Source organism: Amblyomma mixtum, chromosome 2 (assembly GCF_055824585.1).
Source record: "Amblyomma mixtum isolate Tamu chromosome 2, ASM5582458v1, whole genome shotgun sequence".
Taxonomy (NCBI): Eukaryota; Metazoa; Arthropoda; class Arachnida; order Ixodida; family Ixodidae; genus Amblyomma; species Amblyomma mixtum.
The window spans coordinates 244902779-244922453 of NC_143013.1; the positions used below are offsets into that span (position 1 = coordinate 244902779).

The following is a 19675-nucleotide window of genomic DNA, read 5'->3' on the forward strand; positions in this document are numbered from 1 at the left end:
GTTACCTCCCACATTCATTTATTTGCAGATGACTGCGTAATATTTCGTGAAATTAACGACTCTAACGACACCCTTCTTTTGCAAAAAGACATTAATGGAATTCTTGAGTGGTGTAAAATGTGGTCAAAGGAACTAAACAAAACCAAATGTAAAGTACTACGTGTGTCACGCATTTCTACACACCCCACCTCTTATCATCTAGATAACATCGAACTAGAACAAGTGTCTTCATACCGTTATTTAGGCCTTCACATAACAAGTGATCTAACTTGTTCTTTTCACATCAATTCAATGATTAACAACGCCAACCGTGCCCTCGGCTACCTTCGCCGTAACTTTTTCTCTGCCCCCACTTCCTTGAAACTTCTCCTCTATAAATCTGTCGTTTGTAGTAAGTTGGAATATGCTGCGTCCATTTGGGATCCCTTCACGGAAAACCTGATCAGTTCCCTCGAAATAATTCAGAATAACTCGGCACGTTTCATCCTTCAGAACTATAACCGTACCGCTAGCGTAACCTCTATGAAGAATACATTACAGTTACCATCTCTTGCTAGCCGTCGAAAACACTCGCCTTTGCTTAATTCATAAAATAATGTATCATAACCCCAGACTGCACCGCGATCTTATACTTCCTCCGTCATATGTTTCATCACGAGTTGATCATGCGCATAAAATCGGCATTCCTTTCTTTAAAACAAAATGCGCAGCTGAGTCTTTCCTTCCACGAACAGCAAAGGACTGGAACCACCTTCCCGGAAGTACAGCCTCCATCATCGACCATCAGCGTTTTTGTTCCGCCTTAGCTATCACTGTATAATTAGAAATCAAACACCTTGTACTAAACCCCTGTATACAACCACTCCCCTCTTCAATGCCCTCGGGCCTTGAGGGTAAAAATAAATGAAATGAAATGAAAGTGACTTTAAGAGGTTTTTTTTTTCTAGCCTATACCCCTACGCAACACTACTCTCGTTCTTTTCTCGGAAATCGACCCGACCTCGTCAAAATTAATTCATACATTCAGCGATCCACTGAATTCCACAAAAAGTATAGTTGCAAGTGTTCAGTCATAACCGTTAAAAAGCTATTAAAATTTTGACTATTGTTTCTTCACTGGTCCAACCATACGCGCATGGAACGCGTATACACCTGCACCTAATATGTGAACAGTTTTTATAATATTGCCACTCGCACTCTTATCGTTGTTTTGCTTGGATGTCCCGCAACGTGTATTCGCAAACACTGTTTCAAGGATTCAGGCAAGGCACCTTGTTCTGACTGCTTTAGGCTCGCGGCTGACTCACGCCGGGGGTCGGCTTTAAGGGCGGTTGTGTCCGCTAACTCCGGCGAGACCTTCTTGCGCGCGACCTTCGGCTTCTTCTTCTCCCACGGGGGCGCCCGGTAGAACGGGCATGCCGCTATGGCGTTGAGCATCAGGCCGCCGGTGATGAGGAAGGTGCCGAGGAAGCCGTACTCCTGCGTCCAAAGGAGGCACGTGAATAGATTGGGAGAGAAGCATTTCATTACTATCAGAGGAAAACGCTACAAAACCTGAACGTCGCTGCCCCACTAGTGCGACCGGACCCGGATCCTCTTGAACACAAAGCAGTTAACTCTCCATGAAGGGACTGTCGGAGCTCATGTACTCACACTCAAAGACCACACCGGCAATGCGCTCACAGACAGCGTATACTCGTCCAATGGCATAAATTTTGCAAGCCAGACTTTTAGAGGTGTTTGTTTGTGGGTTTTATTTTTACTAGAAGTTGGAGGGTAAAAAATCAGCTGACATTTTTGAAGGTCAGATTCTGGCAGAAATCAGCAGCAAAAATAATTCGGGGGACACATAAGCCCCGCCTTAAAGGGACCATGAAATGGTATATACTGATTTCAGGGAAAGCGTATACGAGTGATCGGCATTCCATCACTCGTCACCGCTACGCAAAAATTTTGAAGCTGGCTTCATTAACACCGAAGATATCGGCGATTAAAAATGATGCTCCTGCTCGCCCTCCTCTTAAGTCATACGCGCCGACTCTTCAGATAAAAAAAAAAAGTCTGGACTGCGCCCTGCTGCGCCCCATCTAGCCCCATCCCTCACGCGCCACCTGGGCAAACCCAATAAGAAGTCTCTCAAACTGCTAACTGGAGTCATCGGGGTAGAGGATGCGCGGTGAGGTCTAGGCCTACTCGGCTGAGCTATTTTTTTTTTAAATTGTGTGTAAATTGTAGGGTTCAAGCAGAATTTCTTTAACTTGACTCGAATGCTCATAAAGACCACCTCTACACATCTGTTCTACTAGAACATTACCATAAAAATCATTTCAGGGTTTCTTTAAGGGTATGACGCGATAGCTTTAGTGGCTTTCTTCAGCAGCCTGGGGTCCTCTTTGCCTATCACTTAGCGGTCACGCACACTGTCCGACAACACAGACCTCTAGGGAACCCACCATTCAATTTTCGCCGATTTCGACTAAGGTCATTTCAAGGTCAAATTTTGGGCCGTCCGTGCCAGATTTGGGCATGGACCATGTCAGGGTATGCCCTAATCACATCATCAACCTTAACGACTATTGCCAAATCTCTTCACAGCTCTTTTTACAGCCGCTGCAAATGGCTTCATTCATCCCAAGGCTTTCGCCGAGAATGCCGCTAGAAGTGCTTTCGCATAAATAAGGGAGGGGGGGGGGGGGGGGTGCGTTGGCAGCCAGTGCCCACGGAGAGGAGCGCTTGCCTGTAGCAGCAGGTTCATGATGGGTGGAAATGCAAACGCGGCCAGCGTGCCTCCCGCATAGTAGATGCCGTTGCCCGAGCCCCGGTAGCGCCGAAAGTATTTGGCGATGGTCACGTCGTTGGTCGGCATTCCGATGCCATTGCCGATGCCTGCATAAGAAGGGAGAGAACTATATGTGCTGCATACGAGGCTTTTTTCTCGTCCATGCTCTAACGCGGATAAGACCTGTACGCGGACAATAAAGCCAGATGCCTGCATGGTGCGCCGCGGAAGCGCAGGGTCATCCAAGTATCGGCTGTGTATAGCCGATGCCTAAAATGTTGTTGCCAGCTCGACGGCAAGAGTGCATTGGCCGTACCAGGTGCGTGCGAGGTATGCAAGCGTCGAGTCGAACTCACCGCTGCAGATCCCGAGCAGGAAGAAGATGACCGTCATGTCCCGTGCGAAGGCGCATCCTATGGCACTGACTGCGGTCACGAAGCAGCCCAGGAACGAGAGCGCCATCAGCGGTACATGCCTCGTGCCGGCGCCGACGAGGGGACCTGTGATGAACACCAGTGGTAACCCAGCTATCAAACATATATTACGCGCCGAAGCTCAGTATTGGATCATTCGACCAATGTAACCTTCGCCTGCGCGAACAAGGCAGATTGCGTCTGATTACACAGCAAAAGGAGCTTGTCGGCTCGTTTGGCGGCGTCCGGCGTCACGCATGGGTCGTGCCAGGTCACGTGATCACATATGTTCGAGTGTATGACTTAGCATGACACGTGATGCGTGGTCATGGTAATGAGTTTGTGACATGTGACGTCACGTACTCTGCGACGTTACCAAAACAGAAGCGACGTCGGCACACCGGCAGTGATAACACACGCCTCGATGGGCTCCTAGTGCTACGGCAGCATATGCTAGGAATTGTATAGGCGCCCGCTATTTTTTTTATATTGCAGCCCACTCCGGGGATGGGCTTGTCGTTGATTGGTCCGTTTCCCTCCTGCTAGATATGATGAGGATGACACAATAACGCAGGAGTCATTGTCTAATAGTGCCCTTAATTACAACTTCAACAGAATTTAAGCGCAATTATCAACTTAATATTACATGCTTAACTAGTGCATAGATTGAATGACTCGATGCGTGCATTTTTTTTTTATTCTATGGGATCAAAGTGCAGACACTGAAAACATCCTGCTCTGAAACTGCGGAATACTGCTTCGTCTTAAACAAATGCAATAAGCGGTTTACAAATTACAACTTGATATTGGGACCAGTTTAAACCATATGAAGGTAACAGTTACAGCATGTTAGATGCTTTTATTTTATACATTATAAGAGCTGAAAGTGCGGACGTTTATTTAATGCATATAGTGCCCTTTCTCAGCAGATTCAAGCGGAACGTAACGTCGACATTGAAGCTGCAGTACTTAGCGAAACTTTATGTCCGAATGATACGCTGCTGAGCGCGCGCTGAAGGAGCCTACGCACTGCGAACACAAGCACGCCGTGCGGGCCTCCAAAGGCTCTCGGGTGACATAAGCCGAAGAGAACATTCCTGGCATTACTGGCGGCAGCACGTATCTCGTGCGCGTGACAGCGGGAGGGTGACAAGATGTTAGCGCCATCACTGTACGCCCCAGCTTAAGGTTAAACAACCAACTGACGTGGCGTGTCTGTAAAAGAAGAGCGCTTAGCTTCTCTTTTTAGCTAGTGCCATATATGCAGTGTTGTATGTGTTTGACAGAATGCTATCGCACGACTGCGGTAGCACAACTGCGGTAACAAGAAGGCTGCGCGAGAGAAAGTAGGGATCGGTACTCACTCAAAAAAGATTATTATGCACAGAGACTGTAAAGCAGCGTCTCCGACTTATATAGACTCCGGGTATTGCCCTTAAGCTTTCTTAAGCTTTTCTCGCCATTTTTTCTGATATCTTCGCCACAGAGAGTCCAGAAAATAAAGTGCAGGTGGCTGGATCCTTTGGGATTCAATGGGCACATTTCATTTGTTTAACGAATTGAATTTCGTAGCGAAAGCTACATTGGCTACGAACTTGCAATTTCGCTGTAGCGGTGTTCCGAGGAGGCACAGAGATCGACCTTGAGCCGTTGCCTAGCAACCGCCGCAGCTGGCGCACGCCACGCGCTCACCGTGCCATCTGGCATGACGTCACACCGCTTGCCTCGTCGTTGCGCTCGCCTCCGCTCGCTTCGCCAGCTGTGTCGAATGCCTGCTTTCGCTACGTATATCCTGGCAAAGCCGGGATAAGCCTCTGTGAATTTTTTCCTCCTCCTTTCTCCTTCACTTCCTTTATCTCCTCTCCCACGTAGAAACGAAGTCATTGAAACCAAGGAAAGCGTAGGGGAACGTTTTTTTTTTTTCATTTGCTTTCTCGTTACGATGGTCGAGAAATTATTAGTATAATCAGTCTTTGCCTGAAATATAAATGATTAGAGCAGAAGAAAAACAACCACATTCTGCCGGCGGGGTCCGCACCTGCAACCTTCGCATATCGCGTACTGTGCTCTACCAACTGGGCTATGGCGGCGCCTGTTCAACCTTATAATTTCGAGCACATTTATGTTACATAGAGCCTAATCATGAGAGCGGTCACCTGCGCCACCCTCGACCATAGCGGCGGTAATGGAACGTCCTTTAATACCGCAAATACCACGTGGAAAGTGATCGAATGGTGAGGGCGGCGGCTGAGCGAGAACCCTAAGGCATCAAGACGGCCAGAACAGAGAGCCTCGTTAAGCTATTGAGAATAAAAGGATAGGGAAATGGGTTCGTTAGGACAAGCATGTGAAGAAAGCGAACAGCCATTTTTTATGCGTAGCATATTGCAATCACTCAGTTCAGCCCTTGGGCGCGGCCGGGCAGCCACCAAACCACGTGACGTGACGTCACGACAGCCGGAGGAAAAACCGTATGTAAAGATGATGGCGATTCTTGGTGAGAATTGCAAACACAGTAAACAAGAAAAAAAAGAAAAAAAGGAAATAATAAAAAAGAAAAAAAAAAGAACGGCTGAGCATGGCGGCGGTTGCCACCGCCCCGTTTCAAAGGGGGCGCTCCTATCCATCCATCCATCCATACGTGACGGAGGAAAAGCTGCTGAGAAAATCGAGTGCCGCCAAGCAATATTTCGCGCAAAAAGACCGCGCAATATGCAACGCATTCTTGGCTTAACCAAGCTAAGCCTGGGCATGTTTTTTCTTTTCGTTTTAAATTTACTTAAGAAACAATAAAAACATATTCATTAAAAAAATATTATTCCCTTGGTTTCAGTAACTGTTGGCCTCCTTAATAGGCATGTCGTAACGAACCCCTAGTCTTCTACCATTGACTCCCCATGTATTGGATAACCAACGTGGCATTATGCTTGGTTAACCTTCCTGCCTTTCCTTTCTTTTCTCTCTCTCTTCAACGCCTTTTTTCTCTTCTCTGAATCGTACTTCAGAATTCGAATTTGTGTTCTCCATTGATGTTTTTTTTCAAGCTCTTTTTTTTCTTTCTTTAGAAGAACTTCAATTTGGGCTAAATGGTGCATAGTACTTAAGACAGGAAATAATACTTTCATGTGCCGTTCTTCCGTTGTGTTTCTCTTTACAGGCATTATTGTTTCCTGTCGCAAGTTTCATTTCTTGCTTCTCTGAATTGTTATTTTTTGCCTTTTAAGTTTGTCGTTACCATGTTCCGTATTAGCATTTTTAAACCTACATGTATTTCTTATGTCGAAAAAGAAAACGATGTCAGTCACCGCCTTCGGTATGTCTGAGGACATCATCATCATCATCATGTCTCATACAATTGTCCTTGAAGCCGCTCTTTTTCAATGCGCTAACGTTGTCGCATAGAGCACGGCCGGTCTGCAGCGCGCGCTCCAGACCAGCCGTACTTATAGCCAACTTCTGACGTCTCATATATCTACAAAGATGACGCTGACATTCCCAACCATGACTTGCCAATTCTCATAAACCATGCCCCTTATGACACCATCACAGCGCACCTTTCTTGCCTTGACAGCGCTCGTTGCATGAAGGTTGTCTTTAAAAGCGACCGCACGTTAAAGTTAGAACGGATTATATACAGTTGCGAGCCTGCGGAAGAGAACGATTTAATGACCTCCAGGCTGATTTCGGGACATCTGACACGTTTAGCGGTGAGCAGTGTCGCCAGAAAACAGGTTTACTTATGAACAAAACAGAAGAGCACAGGTTTAAGCACAGCGCAGATATGAGCGCGCACCAGTGTCATTCTGCTTTGGGATTCGAAGCAGCCGCCGAGCGGGATGCAAACATTCAGACTTAAGCAGGACTGCAGAACAAAGATCAAGACAACACAGGCTCTAACGTAAAACCAAGATGTTATTGTGCACGTCTAGAACTACTACGTATGAAAAAGAAAAAGGAATACATCACCACCCAAACACTTTTCTAGATCACTTCAAGCTGATGTGTGTACAAGTAATTCGCGTCCGCTACGGTACTGTCCTTCATAGAATCTCCCTCGGATCTAGCACGACGCTTCAATTCCATTCTCGCCAAGGCTGAGATGCCCTTCTTGGCGCCATTTTAAACTCTGGCTTCCTAAATTACTTTCTTAGTCACTCTCCACTGTTATTATTCTATTCGACCGAATATGTCCGACTGAACAAGGTGGGAACGAGAAATTGGGCCGGCGGCACTGTACTGCTGCTCTTAGAGGCCCGATGCAAAGCTCAGTACTCGTCTAATCAGTGCACGATCAATATTCTGGTGCAGGTGTTGGTGCAAGATAAGTGCAAACAACGGAAGAACGGGGCCGTAAGGACAGTGCAGGCGCAGCATGCCCTTCCGTGTCCATTTCTGATCTGTGTTCAAGACATGTCTGAATGTTCCGGCTAGTACAGGATAGCCTCCAGCCGGAAAGCCACGGGACCTTCTCACTTCACTCGATGTCCCGAAGTGCCACATGCGAAGAGGAAACACCCACTCACCGATGAGCCAAGCGAGGCTGGTGCCGACGCTGAGCACCCAGCTGGTCTGCTCGCGGCTGGCACCGAAGTTCCTCACCAGGGCCACGTAGATGACGCCCGTGGAGCGGCGAACCAGACTGCTCCAGAGCAGGTTCCACGAACAGGCCACGGCCACCATCCAGGACAGAGGTCCGTCGGGACCCACTGGCCGTCTGGGCCGCTGCTGCTGCTCCTCTTGTCCAGGCATGCCGCCTGTTGTATATGGGCCCCCTTTCAGACGTCCTTCTGCGGCTCCCGGCCGTCACCTTTTCAGTTTGTTGGTGGTCATCGGCTGCGTCTTAAATACGGCCTGCAATGAAACCAGACAGAAATAAAATACGATCTCCTCTTGTACTTTCGTACGCCGTGGCACCGAGAGCACTTGAGAGATATCGGCATTGGACTCATGCCACGTGCAGCCCCTCGACGTGTTGCGGTCTGGGTGAATAAAACAACACGTCGCACACATCCGTGGTACGGCTTCCGCCGTCATTTGCTCGATAGGCGAATTCTTTCCCTCAGACTAGTCTGTCCAGATTTGTGTGTACAAACAAACGAAGATTACTTTGGCGTGACTGACCCTGACCACTGTGAAGCGCTCGCAATAGGAGGAGAGAGTGGGAGGAATAGGTATACAACGGTTCGTGTTGCTTGCGACATGCAGTTGCCGAGCTGATGCATCTGCTTGTGTACATCCGTGCGTCCCTCGCATGTGTTTAGTTTTTGGCGAGACGTGCGATATGAACAGCCAGAGATAATGTCGTGGAAAACAACCCCCCCCCCCCCCCCCCACGCCCCTCCTCAACGCACACACACTATAAAACTCCCTCGTCATTCAAGCAATGTCACCTCATACTTTCTCGCAAGTTCATTTCTTTAGGTGTCTTTTCTTGCTTTTTTTCAGCTGGATGTTGGACAGAGATATGCGGAGCTGAAATAGTAGGTGCGGCCGATTAGGGGGCATTACACCGCTTCAAACAATAAGCACGCCTTGCTTCAAAAAAAGAAGAAAAAAACTAAGACTGCCGGTTTTTGGGGTTTCCTAACATTCCACCTTCAACAGTCTCCCCCTTTCGCAGATTCTTGATAAAATGCCAGAACAAGGGCGTCCCGTTTCAGATAAGCGCGCGGATACTCAGGGAACGGGTTGCACACATACCTAACGCCGTGCAAAGATACTAAGGCAGCGTATTTGTTCCGGAATATTTCAGAAAGAGCGACACGTTCTCGGAGCGCTTTTTATTGCCCCCCAAGCATGTGAGTGAGCGATCTCGACATAGCGATGTCAGGAGAGTCTGCAAGCAGTAGTGTGAACTTTCCACGGGCAGTGCATTTGTGCAAGACGCAATAAACGTGTTTATGGGGGATAACAAATGTCACCGAGGTGCATGCAGATGCGCAGTTAAAGCGCCCGGAATTCTATATGTTCTGAGGGTGCGACTAACTTCAGAAATGGTGTATAGAATTGTCGCACCTGAGTATGCATCGTTGTTTTTTCCCTTCTCTTCTTGTCAGAATGAAGCCACCTAACTACAGCTTAAATCTAAACTGAGATAGCTTGCTTGTTAACAAAAGCCATGGTAGCAAAGTGACTCCGGCATGCTATCCGATCGATCAGCGGGCTTAGAGTAGAGAGTGGTTGCGTTCTTCTCCCGTGTATGTGTACGGGCATGTGCGATCGTGTACGTGTATATACAAAAAATTCGCAAACGATCTGTGTTTTCGTGCTTCTTTTCTGTCATGTGATAGTAACACTTCGCATTAACCATGGCACAAACTGATTCATAGACACGACTGGGATGTGGTGGGAAGGTTTGTCCAGGGGACAGGGCGTGCTCTACTTGTGAGGGGCGTTTCTACATAAAAAAATGTACTCCAGTTTTATTGGTTATATCCTCTATAAACAGCGAATGATGGTTATGTCCCGCCTCTTTCTTTTTTTAACTCCGATCGCCGATTCCAAATGTAAGTGTAATTCTCTGGTTAGCCTAACAACAACGAAAAGTGAAGGGCAGCCAGTAATACCGAATGAAACACTGAGCATAATAAGGACGAAAAACTGCAGAAGATACCGCAGGACGGAGGCAGCGGGCAACACTTGTCCACCAACTTCATGCCATCTATTCTGGTGTTTTTCATCCTAATCTTGAGATACCAACTGGCCTACAACTATAAACTCCTAAAAAAAACTGAGGGATGTTTAAATTGGACGCTAAGCGGGTTTTGCACCCAGCGAACACTTACATCTGGCAACACCTCACTGATTTTAATACCGGCCAGCTCAGCCTGTTTCCGCAAATAAAGCCCTCTCCTATACGACCTCTCCTTCCGCCTTCCGCTCGCCAGCCTTCGTGCCAGGCTTCGGGGTGCAGTCATAACTTGCATCCCACCCATGGATAACTACCGACATAAACCACAACAAATGGCTAAAACAAATTTCTCTCTTTTCCTTCGCGAGACTGCATTTTAGAAAATGTGATTCTGCAATCATGCTAGCAGCTCGAGCTGTGACGTAAGCAACCGCTCCACGTAAGCAGCGCCACGTTGCAACGAGTTAACGAAATGGGGTGTCCAAACGGATTCATTGCGAAGTGAGCGATATGTCACCGCTGTTGAAACACAGGAGGCGTTGCACCTAGTCGTGGCTACCGACGAAGCGATAGCAATCGTAAACAGTGAAAGGAACACGTGTACCTTACAGTGAGTGTCCCCGAACCCCAGTCTAACTACTTGGACCATGGCACCACAAGAGATCCTCATGTCATGATTTGAGAAGCTCTGTCATACAGGAGTCACTTTGAAAAGTAATGCGGGTGTGTCAATGGTAGCTTTCAGTGGTTACGCCTGGCATTGCATTGTACGGCCAAAGGTACTACCGATATCTTTCTTTATCCACGGAGCGAAGACTGGTTACGTGAAACTTTGTTCTCTGCGTTGGTAATGGCGTGGACTTCGAAGACCGATAGGCTGCTTTTCGGATCAATTTAGCTCAACTGCAGAGCTCTTTTCAGTCTGATAGCTAACTGCATGTGGAACTTTCTACACAGCCAGCGGCACAGTCGGCATCGGGCGCCCTTACAAACATTTCATTTGACACTCCAAAGACTCTTTGTATACGGTCGAGACTCTAAGCGATCAACAGAATTTGTTTGCGGGCGTGTGATAACATCGAACCTTTTGTAACCGAAAACGTTACGTTGACGTGCTGCCCGAATAGGTAGTTGGAATGATGGGCTGGACCTTACAAAAAAAAACTCTTTACAAAGTACATAGACAGTCCATAGACATCCCATGATGTGTGTATTGAAGTTTGTGTAAGGGCGAGCCCTAAGCAACACATGTGTCCGAGACTGGGCATTCTTGAGTGTGCAAAATGGGAGCATACTGAGCAACTAGACGGCCATTTTAGGAGTGAGTTCGTGAGGTCATAGAGGGGTGAATAGGCTACTGTGTGACTACATCTATCACTTTGCTGCCTGAGGAGAAGCCGAAAGTAAATTATTTATTTCTCCTGTCCTCTTCTGGGGCTTCTGAGGATTCTTGTTAGCTGGCCTAACTGCGCTAAAAAGCGTCCACTTGATGGTCTACCATTGATCCCTGTGCTAATGAGAGGTGCTGCACCGAGGCAACAGGGAGAGCATAATTTTAACAACAAAAACAGATGCAGGCTGTTTACCGTGATGGCTGTACGTTTGGACCTTCCGACACCGATTATTAGTCAGATATTAACAAGATTAATGGCTGGTGCATGCAATGGCAAATGAAAATTAGCACATCAAAAACAAAAGCAATCACATTTACCACAGCCTCTAGCCCTTTACCATGCCATTACACCCTGAACAATGTGCCCATAGAATCAGTACCCACCATCAAGTACTTAGGGGTTCACTTAGCATCCGACCTATCGTGGAACCGTCACATAGATGCATGTGACGGATGCATCGAAAACTCTTGGCTTCTTCCGACGAAACCTTCGTTTAGCAAACACAAACACAAAGCTCTTGGCGTACAATTCGTTAGTGCGCTCGAAAGAGGAATACGCCTCCTTGATATGGAATCCAAATCAAACATACTTGGTAGCGAAACTGGAGTCCTTACAAAACAAAGCCGCCCGGTTTATATCCCAGAACTATTGGCGAACATCGAGTGTAACAGAAATAAAAAAGGACCTGCACTTGCGTTTGCTCCAAAGACGGAGAATGTTTTCACTTCTATCATTTTTTCACAAATTGGTTGGTTGGTTTATGGGGTTTAACGTCCCAAAGCGACTAAGGCTATGAGAGACGCCGTAGTGGAGGGCTCCGGAAATTTCGACCACCTGGGGTTCTTTAACGTGCACTGACATCGCACAGTACACGGGCCTCGAATTTCTCCTCCAAAGAAATTCAGCCGCCGCGGCCGGGATCGAACCCACGTCTTTCGGGCCAGCAGCCGAGCACCATAGCCACTGAGCCACCGCGGCGGCTTTTCACAAATTATATCATAGTCATTCTTCCTTTGCTATGTGCCATATCACACCGGCCCGTCACATTTTTTCACGATTTGATCACGAAATGAAAGTCGAACCTATCTTTGCTCGAACCAATCTCTTTTTTCACTCGCCTCTCCTCCTCGCCATCCTTCAGTGGAATCAGCTCCCTCGCACCGTTGCATCTCTCAATGATCACGGCAAATTTGAAGTCTTTCTGACACGCTACCTCGAGTTGTAGTGCTGACCCTTCCATTATTTTGTATGTATTGTGAAAAACCGCACTCACATGAACATGTATGTTTACAGTGGCTTATGTGTATTTCGTGATGGTGTACGCAGCTGCGATCTTTGTAGTCATTGCAGTTTTATACTGTTTAATTTTTTTTTCACTGTTATTTCCCCCCCCCCCCCCCCCCCCCTATGTAATGCCCACACGGGCCCTTAGGGTATTTCAATAAATTATGCGTGCTTCAACTCGACTTCAAGCCTTCTGGCTAGCGTATATCCTGCAAAAACCGTCCAGCTCTTCAATGTCTTCGAGTGTCCACAGTTAAGACTAATCTATTTGAGGCAAGTTGTGGTGGGCTTTTTGTAATCGTTTAGCTGTTCGCTGAAGTACTCAGTCATTGCCGCTGAAAAACACTGCACCCGATATGCTTTTCTGTCCTCGTGTGTACTCTACGTGGTTCTTCACAAAGCGCATCGCATAGAATGCATTGTAATCCTCGTGCCATTAAGCAATTTACATAGACGATTACCTTGACCCGGCAGAGTCCCCAAAGGCGCATTATATTCCGTTTCTGCTGTCGAAGACATTTAATCTTGTTCATAGTGAAGTTTAACGCGTTCAAGCGCAGCTGGTTATTTCGAATGAAAACAACACTTCTCTGCAAAAACACTACTAACTATTCAGGCATCAAGAAAGCCATTTCTTTTCTTTTCCAAACTCAAAACACCGACGGTTAATTCTTTGCAGGCATGTAAAAAATCTCTTACAAAGTGCCACTTCTGGTGGGAAATTGCAATGTCGAAATGCCAGGATTTGTTAAATAAAAAGGGTTAGTAGATCACTTGCTGTTTCGAAAGTGTGAATGACTCAAGAAATTAAGGAAAAAGGATTGAGATCAGTACTGGCGGACAGATCTGTCTTGGTTAAAATTGCAAAGGAAGAATTACCAGATCACTGCTTTGTCAAACATTATTTACTGCTTTCGATTAGTAGCATAAAAAATGCCACATTAGCGACGTGAAGGATGCTGAATTCATGCTGAAAGAAAGAAATTACTGCAAGGTATATCACGCTCTTATAAAAAGCTGCAAGTTCGCTTTTTGTACACAGTTAAGTGCACATCACCTCAAAGGGTCAAGGTGCGCAGAAATAGCTTCGTCGTATTGATTATTTCGTTATATCCGTAGAGCGAACTGCATTGAGATAAGTTTCTGGAATGGCTGCATTTCGTTTGTTAAAACGCGTTATAAACTTCGTTATAACGAAGTTTAATGCGGCTAAATGATGCGACAGGATTGCGCAGGTCGCATTTGATGCGATATTTTGGTCGATCTTAACAAATACAATAACGTAACCTGAGCCAACCCGCGCAAATCTGCCGTTCACATACCACGCGCACCTCTTTTTGCCCACTGTGCATTGCAACAAATCATTATCTTATCGCGCACTTGGGCATGAATACAACTACACGCTGTACACAGATATTTGGGATAGCTGATGCTCTACGGAGCATGCAGAATATCATCATCATGAACCACGTTATGCGCACTGTATGACAAATATGCCTCTCCCGGTGATTTGCAATGATCCCTGTACCGTGCCAGCTTTGATCACCCTGTCCCAGCAAACCTTTAAATTTCTTCTCCCAACCTAACTCCCAGTCATCCACGCCTACTTTTTGTTTGTCCTGATTCCAGCTACGATATCACTAACTCACATTTATTTATTAACCTACGCTGCTCTCTTGGGTCTCTCAACGTCACTCTATCATTTTTCTTTCCACCCTCCAAGCTTCAGCACCGTACGGAGTATTGGGAAGATGATGCAACTATTCTGTTTTTTTGCCTTAAGATATACCGGCATGAAGAGTATAAAAGCCTTACCGGAGCGCGCTGCGGTATATAGGCCGACGTCCATTGCCTTCTAAGCCACTTCGAGCGTGGGCGCGCACTGCGGAAGTTTCGGTCGAAGAACACGAAAGAAAGCGTCAAGTTCACGGGCGCGCAAGCTCCGCCTCGTGCGCTCTACGACAGCGCACACGAGTGCGACGTGTATACCCCGACGTGTTCGCGTAGTGAAAGGGGCATCGTATCAGCTCGACGCGAGGGCCGTTATTTCGCGCCCCGCGTATCACCTTCGCGAGACCTTTGCCTTTGTGGTCAGGTATGTCGGCAGCAATCCTTTCACTGTTCCGTTCAGATATATTGTTTTTTTTCTTTATCTGTCTATCTTCTCTAACAGTAGTTATCACGCTGGATCAGACCATTTCAGAGACCTTGACCACCTTGTTATAGCATATGTAAGTCCCTAAAGCTACTCGTTCTTACTTTTTCACATTTTCGGTGTCACACCGCCTCTACCCCCTTTCCGAGCTAGAAATTTTTCATGAGAAAACCACACTGGCCCGTTTTTCTTTTTTTTTCCAGTGGGAGGAGTGGGTGGGAAGTTGTTCGTGAAAATTTCTTTTCAATGCATTTTGTGAACAGGCCACCCCCTCCCAGCCACTCCCTCCAGTTATTACCCATATATACTCCCGTATATTACGTCTACAAGGGGCGTATACTGATTCCTCATGTTACGACTTCGCAGCCTGTGGGAAGAACGTGGTGCTGCCGTGAAGTAGACGCAAAAATGGGTTTTCCAATGGATCTGCAAGAGAATGGACTGCTACTTGCTACCTTCTGAGCACACTCACGCAGGACTTATGAATTTGCGCTGAAATTCGTGTAATTAGGCCTAACTGCATTATCTGACATCGCAGTCACACTCAGGCCACTTTTTGCATTCGCTAACGGGCAATAAAAATGCCTTTGCTCTTAATACGTCAAATTCGAGCGGACAGCTAGCACGAGATATGCTAGAAATTCCCTCCTACAAGACTTGTGGATCGCGTATACGTGTGTAATTAAACACGCCACCTAACCCTTACTTTTATTCAAATATGTGTGTCTGGAAGGCAGACAGGCTTTGATAGTGTAGTCCGACCTTTTTTCCTTACTCTGGAAATAAACTATTCCATTCAGTGTCACATATATGTAGGACACTACAGACCTCCATATAGTTCACCTCGGTTAAAACCGACATCTGTGGGGCGGCATACATATACGCCCCACCAGAGAGCACTTTGTGCAACGTTCTATATAAGGGCTGCATGCGTTAAGAAAAAGCGTTACGGCATTCGTTTTCGACTCCGCTGCAAGTGTCGTCGCCCTCGCCAGGTAAGGGCGCCATCGCTGCCCCAGCATGCCGATTGCTGATCGAGCGAAGACTTGAAGCTCGCTTACCCCTTGCGGTGCACATAGTTGTTGTTGTTTACCTCAGTAAACATGGCACATACCCACGCGGGTGGATTGGCCAAGATACGATGGTCAACATAGCCGGCTGCTTTTCCTCTACTTCTTGCCCCCATGTAAAGCGCATTTTTGTGCACGTGGAGAAGGAAAAGTGGAAGGGCAGCGCCTAGATTATGAGAAGCTGCAAAAGGGGTCTGGCAATAAGTACACAGGTGCCTTATGCCGAGCACAAACGCTTCCTGGGAGATCATTGTCGCTATGGGAGCATTCCATCCCATTTTTGTATTTCCCGCGGTTCATTGTACGCTTATAAGGGAAGTGGTAGGCTAACGAAGCATCTTATTTGCTTTGAAGTTATTCTTACTTCCACCCAAGCAAACAAGCTGGAAATCTGTTCGGCGCTTAAGTTATTCCTCTACATGATGCATATAAAATTTAAATAAAAATATCGAAGCATACTGACGTTACTAAAAATTTGTTATTTTTACTTTTAATTAGAGTTTGAACCAATTAACCAATTACTTAGGCTACAACAACGAAAACTTCTCCATTTGTTTCCTAAAAAGTGGGTTGTCTTCTGAATTAGAATTATGATATTTGGTTTCATAGTTGCTTCAAAATAAGTTTTTAAACACTGGTGACAGAGCTTTTGCACTACCTGCAACGACAGATTTGTTTAAAAATAAATAAAGGGTTCAACCAAATGCAGTTTTTTACTTGTTCTATGTTCATCACAGCGCTCAAAATCTACTGTTGCTATCGGGGTGTTGTCCATGAGGTCCAGCGCCACATTGCACAACAAGCCTGGTATGACTTGACTTGCTCAAAACGTGTACTTTTCTCGCGTATTGGCAAAGCAAGGAAGCATGTTTATCTTCGCAATGTATTTAGAAAATACGAAACGGCTGCCACCGTTCGTAAACTCCCAAAACTAGTTTGCACGATAAGCAATGCAACTGCATGATGGCGGTCCAGGACTAATACTGAGAGCCAGTGAACTCAAAAGTGAGTTATTTAAAGGTAGGAATTTTTCCATTTTTATTTTCTCGTGTTTATCAAAAGAGAACACGGTTTAAGAGGTATTTCTTCGTTTTAAAACAAAAGATAACCACTGAAACGCGTCCTTACTCATGTCGTGCCCTATTTATGGAGCGAAATGGTATGATTCGCAGCGTTTTAGAATATCTTTCTCTGCTCATACAAGCACACCGTTTGAACGCCGTTTGTGAGGAACCTTGGTATTCTTTATGCGCCAAAAAATCTCTTTTCTCGGTTAATTTTCGCGAAACTACGCCTCAGGTTCCCTCTTCTTTATTGGCACATGCCCAGCAATCGCTAGGACGTAGCGTCGCTTCAGCCAATGAGGAAGGACGTTAAATACAAAAATGAAATCGAACCGGCGCAGGATCGTTATATTATACCGATCCACACCACAAACCTGTGAGCCGCTAGGGCTACCAACCTACCCAAATTTCGCGGAACTTTCCAGACTTTACGCTCAAGGACACCGCAGTCTCCTACATGCCCTGCTCGGGGTAGGCATTTATCAGTGCATTTATCACATCGGGAGAGGCATTTATCACAAGTTATCACTGTCCTGACGGAAATAGTGTTTTTCGTTCTGAATAGCTTACAGGAATACTAAATACTTGTCTAATATGCGTGGAGCTTGTTACAGTGGAGCTACAAGACCAGTTAAAGTTGCACCTTAAATTCGAGGACTTCATCGGTAGATCGCACAATGAGGACCCCGTTTCGCTAGCATGCATCAAGTAACCAAGAGAAGTACCAGTTGATCAGGTCGCAAGGTTCAAAGGAAGGTTCGCAACGGAAACAGTTTCGAGGACGATTACTTTGTTAAAGCGGTAAGCTGAAAGCGAAATATTGCCACCTGGTGTTCTCAGGTGGCGCTTGGAAAAGGAAGACGTTGAAGTGTCTCGCGCTGGCTGGCTGCCGTATTCTGCTGGTTAGCGACCTGTCGCCCTATCTTCCGTTACTTATTTTGAAGTAGGCACTGAGTAAAGATCCCTGTATATGTCTCATACTCCTCTGGATACCCTAGGCTCCAGTCGTTCGTCCGAATATTCTCATCCCCGCTGTTCTGAATTCTTCTAGTGGAAGGCTGCTACCCGTGCAGCCTTGATTGCGTTGGACTTCGACATCTCGCGTGCATTATCTTTCGACATGCATGCCCCAGTCCATGAAAAAAAAAAGTGTGCAACAGCTGTATCCTACGGAGGCTGACCAAAAGGGTTCAGCTCAAGTTAAGGACAACGCAGATATCTATGGAAATAAAACTGATAGGTGTAAAGTTGAGAGACCGGAAGCCGGCAGTGTGGATGAGGGAACAAACGCGCGTTAATGATATCATAGTTGAAATCAAGAGGAAGAAATGTGCTTGGGCAGGGCATGTAATGAGAAGGGAAGATAACCGCTGGTCCTCAAGGGTAACGGAGTGGATTCCAAGAGAAGGCAAGCGTAGCAGGGGGCGGCAGAAAGTTAGGTGGGCGGATGAGAGTAAGAAGTTTGCGGGAATACGGTGGCTGCGGCTGGTACAGGACAGGGTCAATTGAAGAGAGATGGGAGAGGCCTTTACCCTGCAGTGAGTGTAGTAAAGCCGATGATGGTGGAGTGAACATGACGTGCGCCAGTGATTGTCCTCCGGCGATCAACACTATGCCACTCATATTTGATTGCATAGTACAGGGGCGCGGGGCAGTGGCTAGTTGGTTACTTCCCCCATTGTCCGCGCCACTCTTATCTCGCGTGGCCGCACAGTGATTGCACTGCCGCTCAGCGTGAGCTGCACGCTGACCTAATGATCCTATTTCGCATCCCTCCCCTCCCTCTGCTTATCGCAGTTAGCATCGTTATGGCATTGTTTCACTTCGCGGCATATAGGCATATAGGTCGTTTCTTCCATATTTCTAGATGCGCGCGTATTTTATTGTGCATTCTTTTAACGCCATCGATATTCGTGTACTACTGTTTCCGAACTGTAAGGCACAGTTATGTTAGTTGGTGTAGCGTTGCCGTATTCAAAACAGCACGACTTCGGAGATGAACATAGCAGAAAATAATGTTCCTAGTTTTGAATCGCCGACTTTTAATTAATTTATTTTTATTTATTTATGAATACTGCAATCCCACAAGGGATTCTAGCAGGGTGGGTACAGGAATACAAAAAAAAGGAAAATTACAAGTACAGGTTTCAGAGAAAAATAACAACTTGTCTGTAATTGTACACACATGTCTTGCTCGAATTCTTTGCCTCAATCTATCGAAAAGCTGAAACAGGTGATGAGGTGCGCTCAAATTTCGCATTAGGAAGTAACGTAATCGTCGGCAATTTTTGTTTTATCTTCTTCTTCGGTATGTTGGAGTAAACAAGTCTGTCATCCGTGGCAATGGCGTTAGATGAGAAGTTTAAAGCAAGCTCTGAAGCGCGTCTGTGTGCTTCGATGCGTAATCGCACGAGAACAGCCAAAGTGAAGGCGAGATAGGGCTAGGTGCGCTCGTGGCCATGGTTCTATATAGTCGGATATGCTATAGGTGGTTGTGGTCTAAGAAACTAACTCGTTGCTCCATTTGTCCGACGCTTTGAGAAATATTTAGCAATCTGATTTAGATGTAAATTAATCAGAAGGGGTGCTTGCATCTGCTAGACACATCGCTGATATCGATTTATGCTTGTATAAATCCGAAAAAAACTCTCAGGGGATCCTCCGTGGATCGTTTGAATGCAATATCAGCCAAACGCACGTTATATCCGAGACTGACACATTTGAAGTTCGTCATATCCGAGCTTGTACACTTATGTTCGTTAGATGCGAAGTCCAGATAATAAAGTAAACATTATATTCGAGGTGGCATACTAAGGAGGGCGTAGTTGAAGGCCAGGTTAGGACATTATCAAGAATAAAAACCTCAAAAAGATACGGTACAGAGG

At 46.3% G+C, this 19675-nt stretch overlaps 1 protein-coding gene across 4 annotated transcripts in view; it reads right to left on the bottom strand.

Annotated features, from left to right (window-relative positions):
* Window positions 1-19675, bottom strand: part of LOC149363298 (uncharacterized) — a 37783-nt gene that overhangs the window by 4885 nt on the left and 13223 nt on the right. For 2 of the 4 annotated variants that reach the window (XM_089573443.1, XM_089573442.1), the window contains 4 exons: window positions 7716-8043; window positions 3136-3279; window positions 2738-2886; window positions 1272-1479 (listed from right to left, as the gene is read on the bottom strand). In XM_089573443.1, the coding sequence (XP_089429569.1) occupies window positions 1272-1479; window positions 2738-2886; window positions 3136-3279; window positions 7716-7941 (727 nt within the window). In that variant the 5' untranslated portion in view covers window positions 7942-8043. Of the gene's footprint in view, window positions 1-1271; window positions 1480-2737; window positions 2887-3135; window positions 3280-7715; window positions 8044-14316; window positions 14513-19675 lie in introns of those variants that run through there. The other 2 variants (XM_089573444.1, XM_089573441.1) reach the window with 2 other exon arrangements.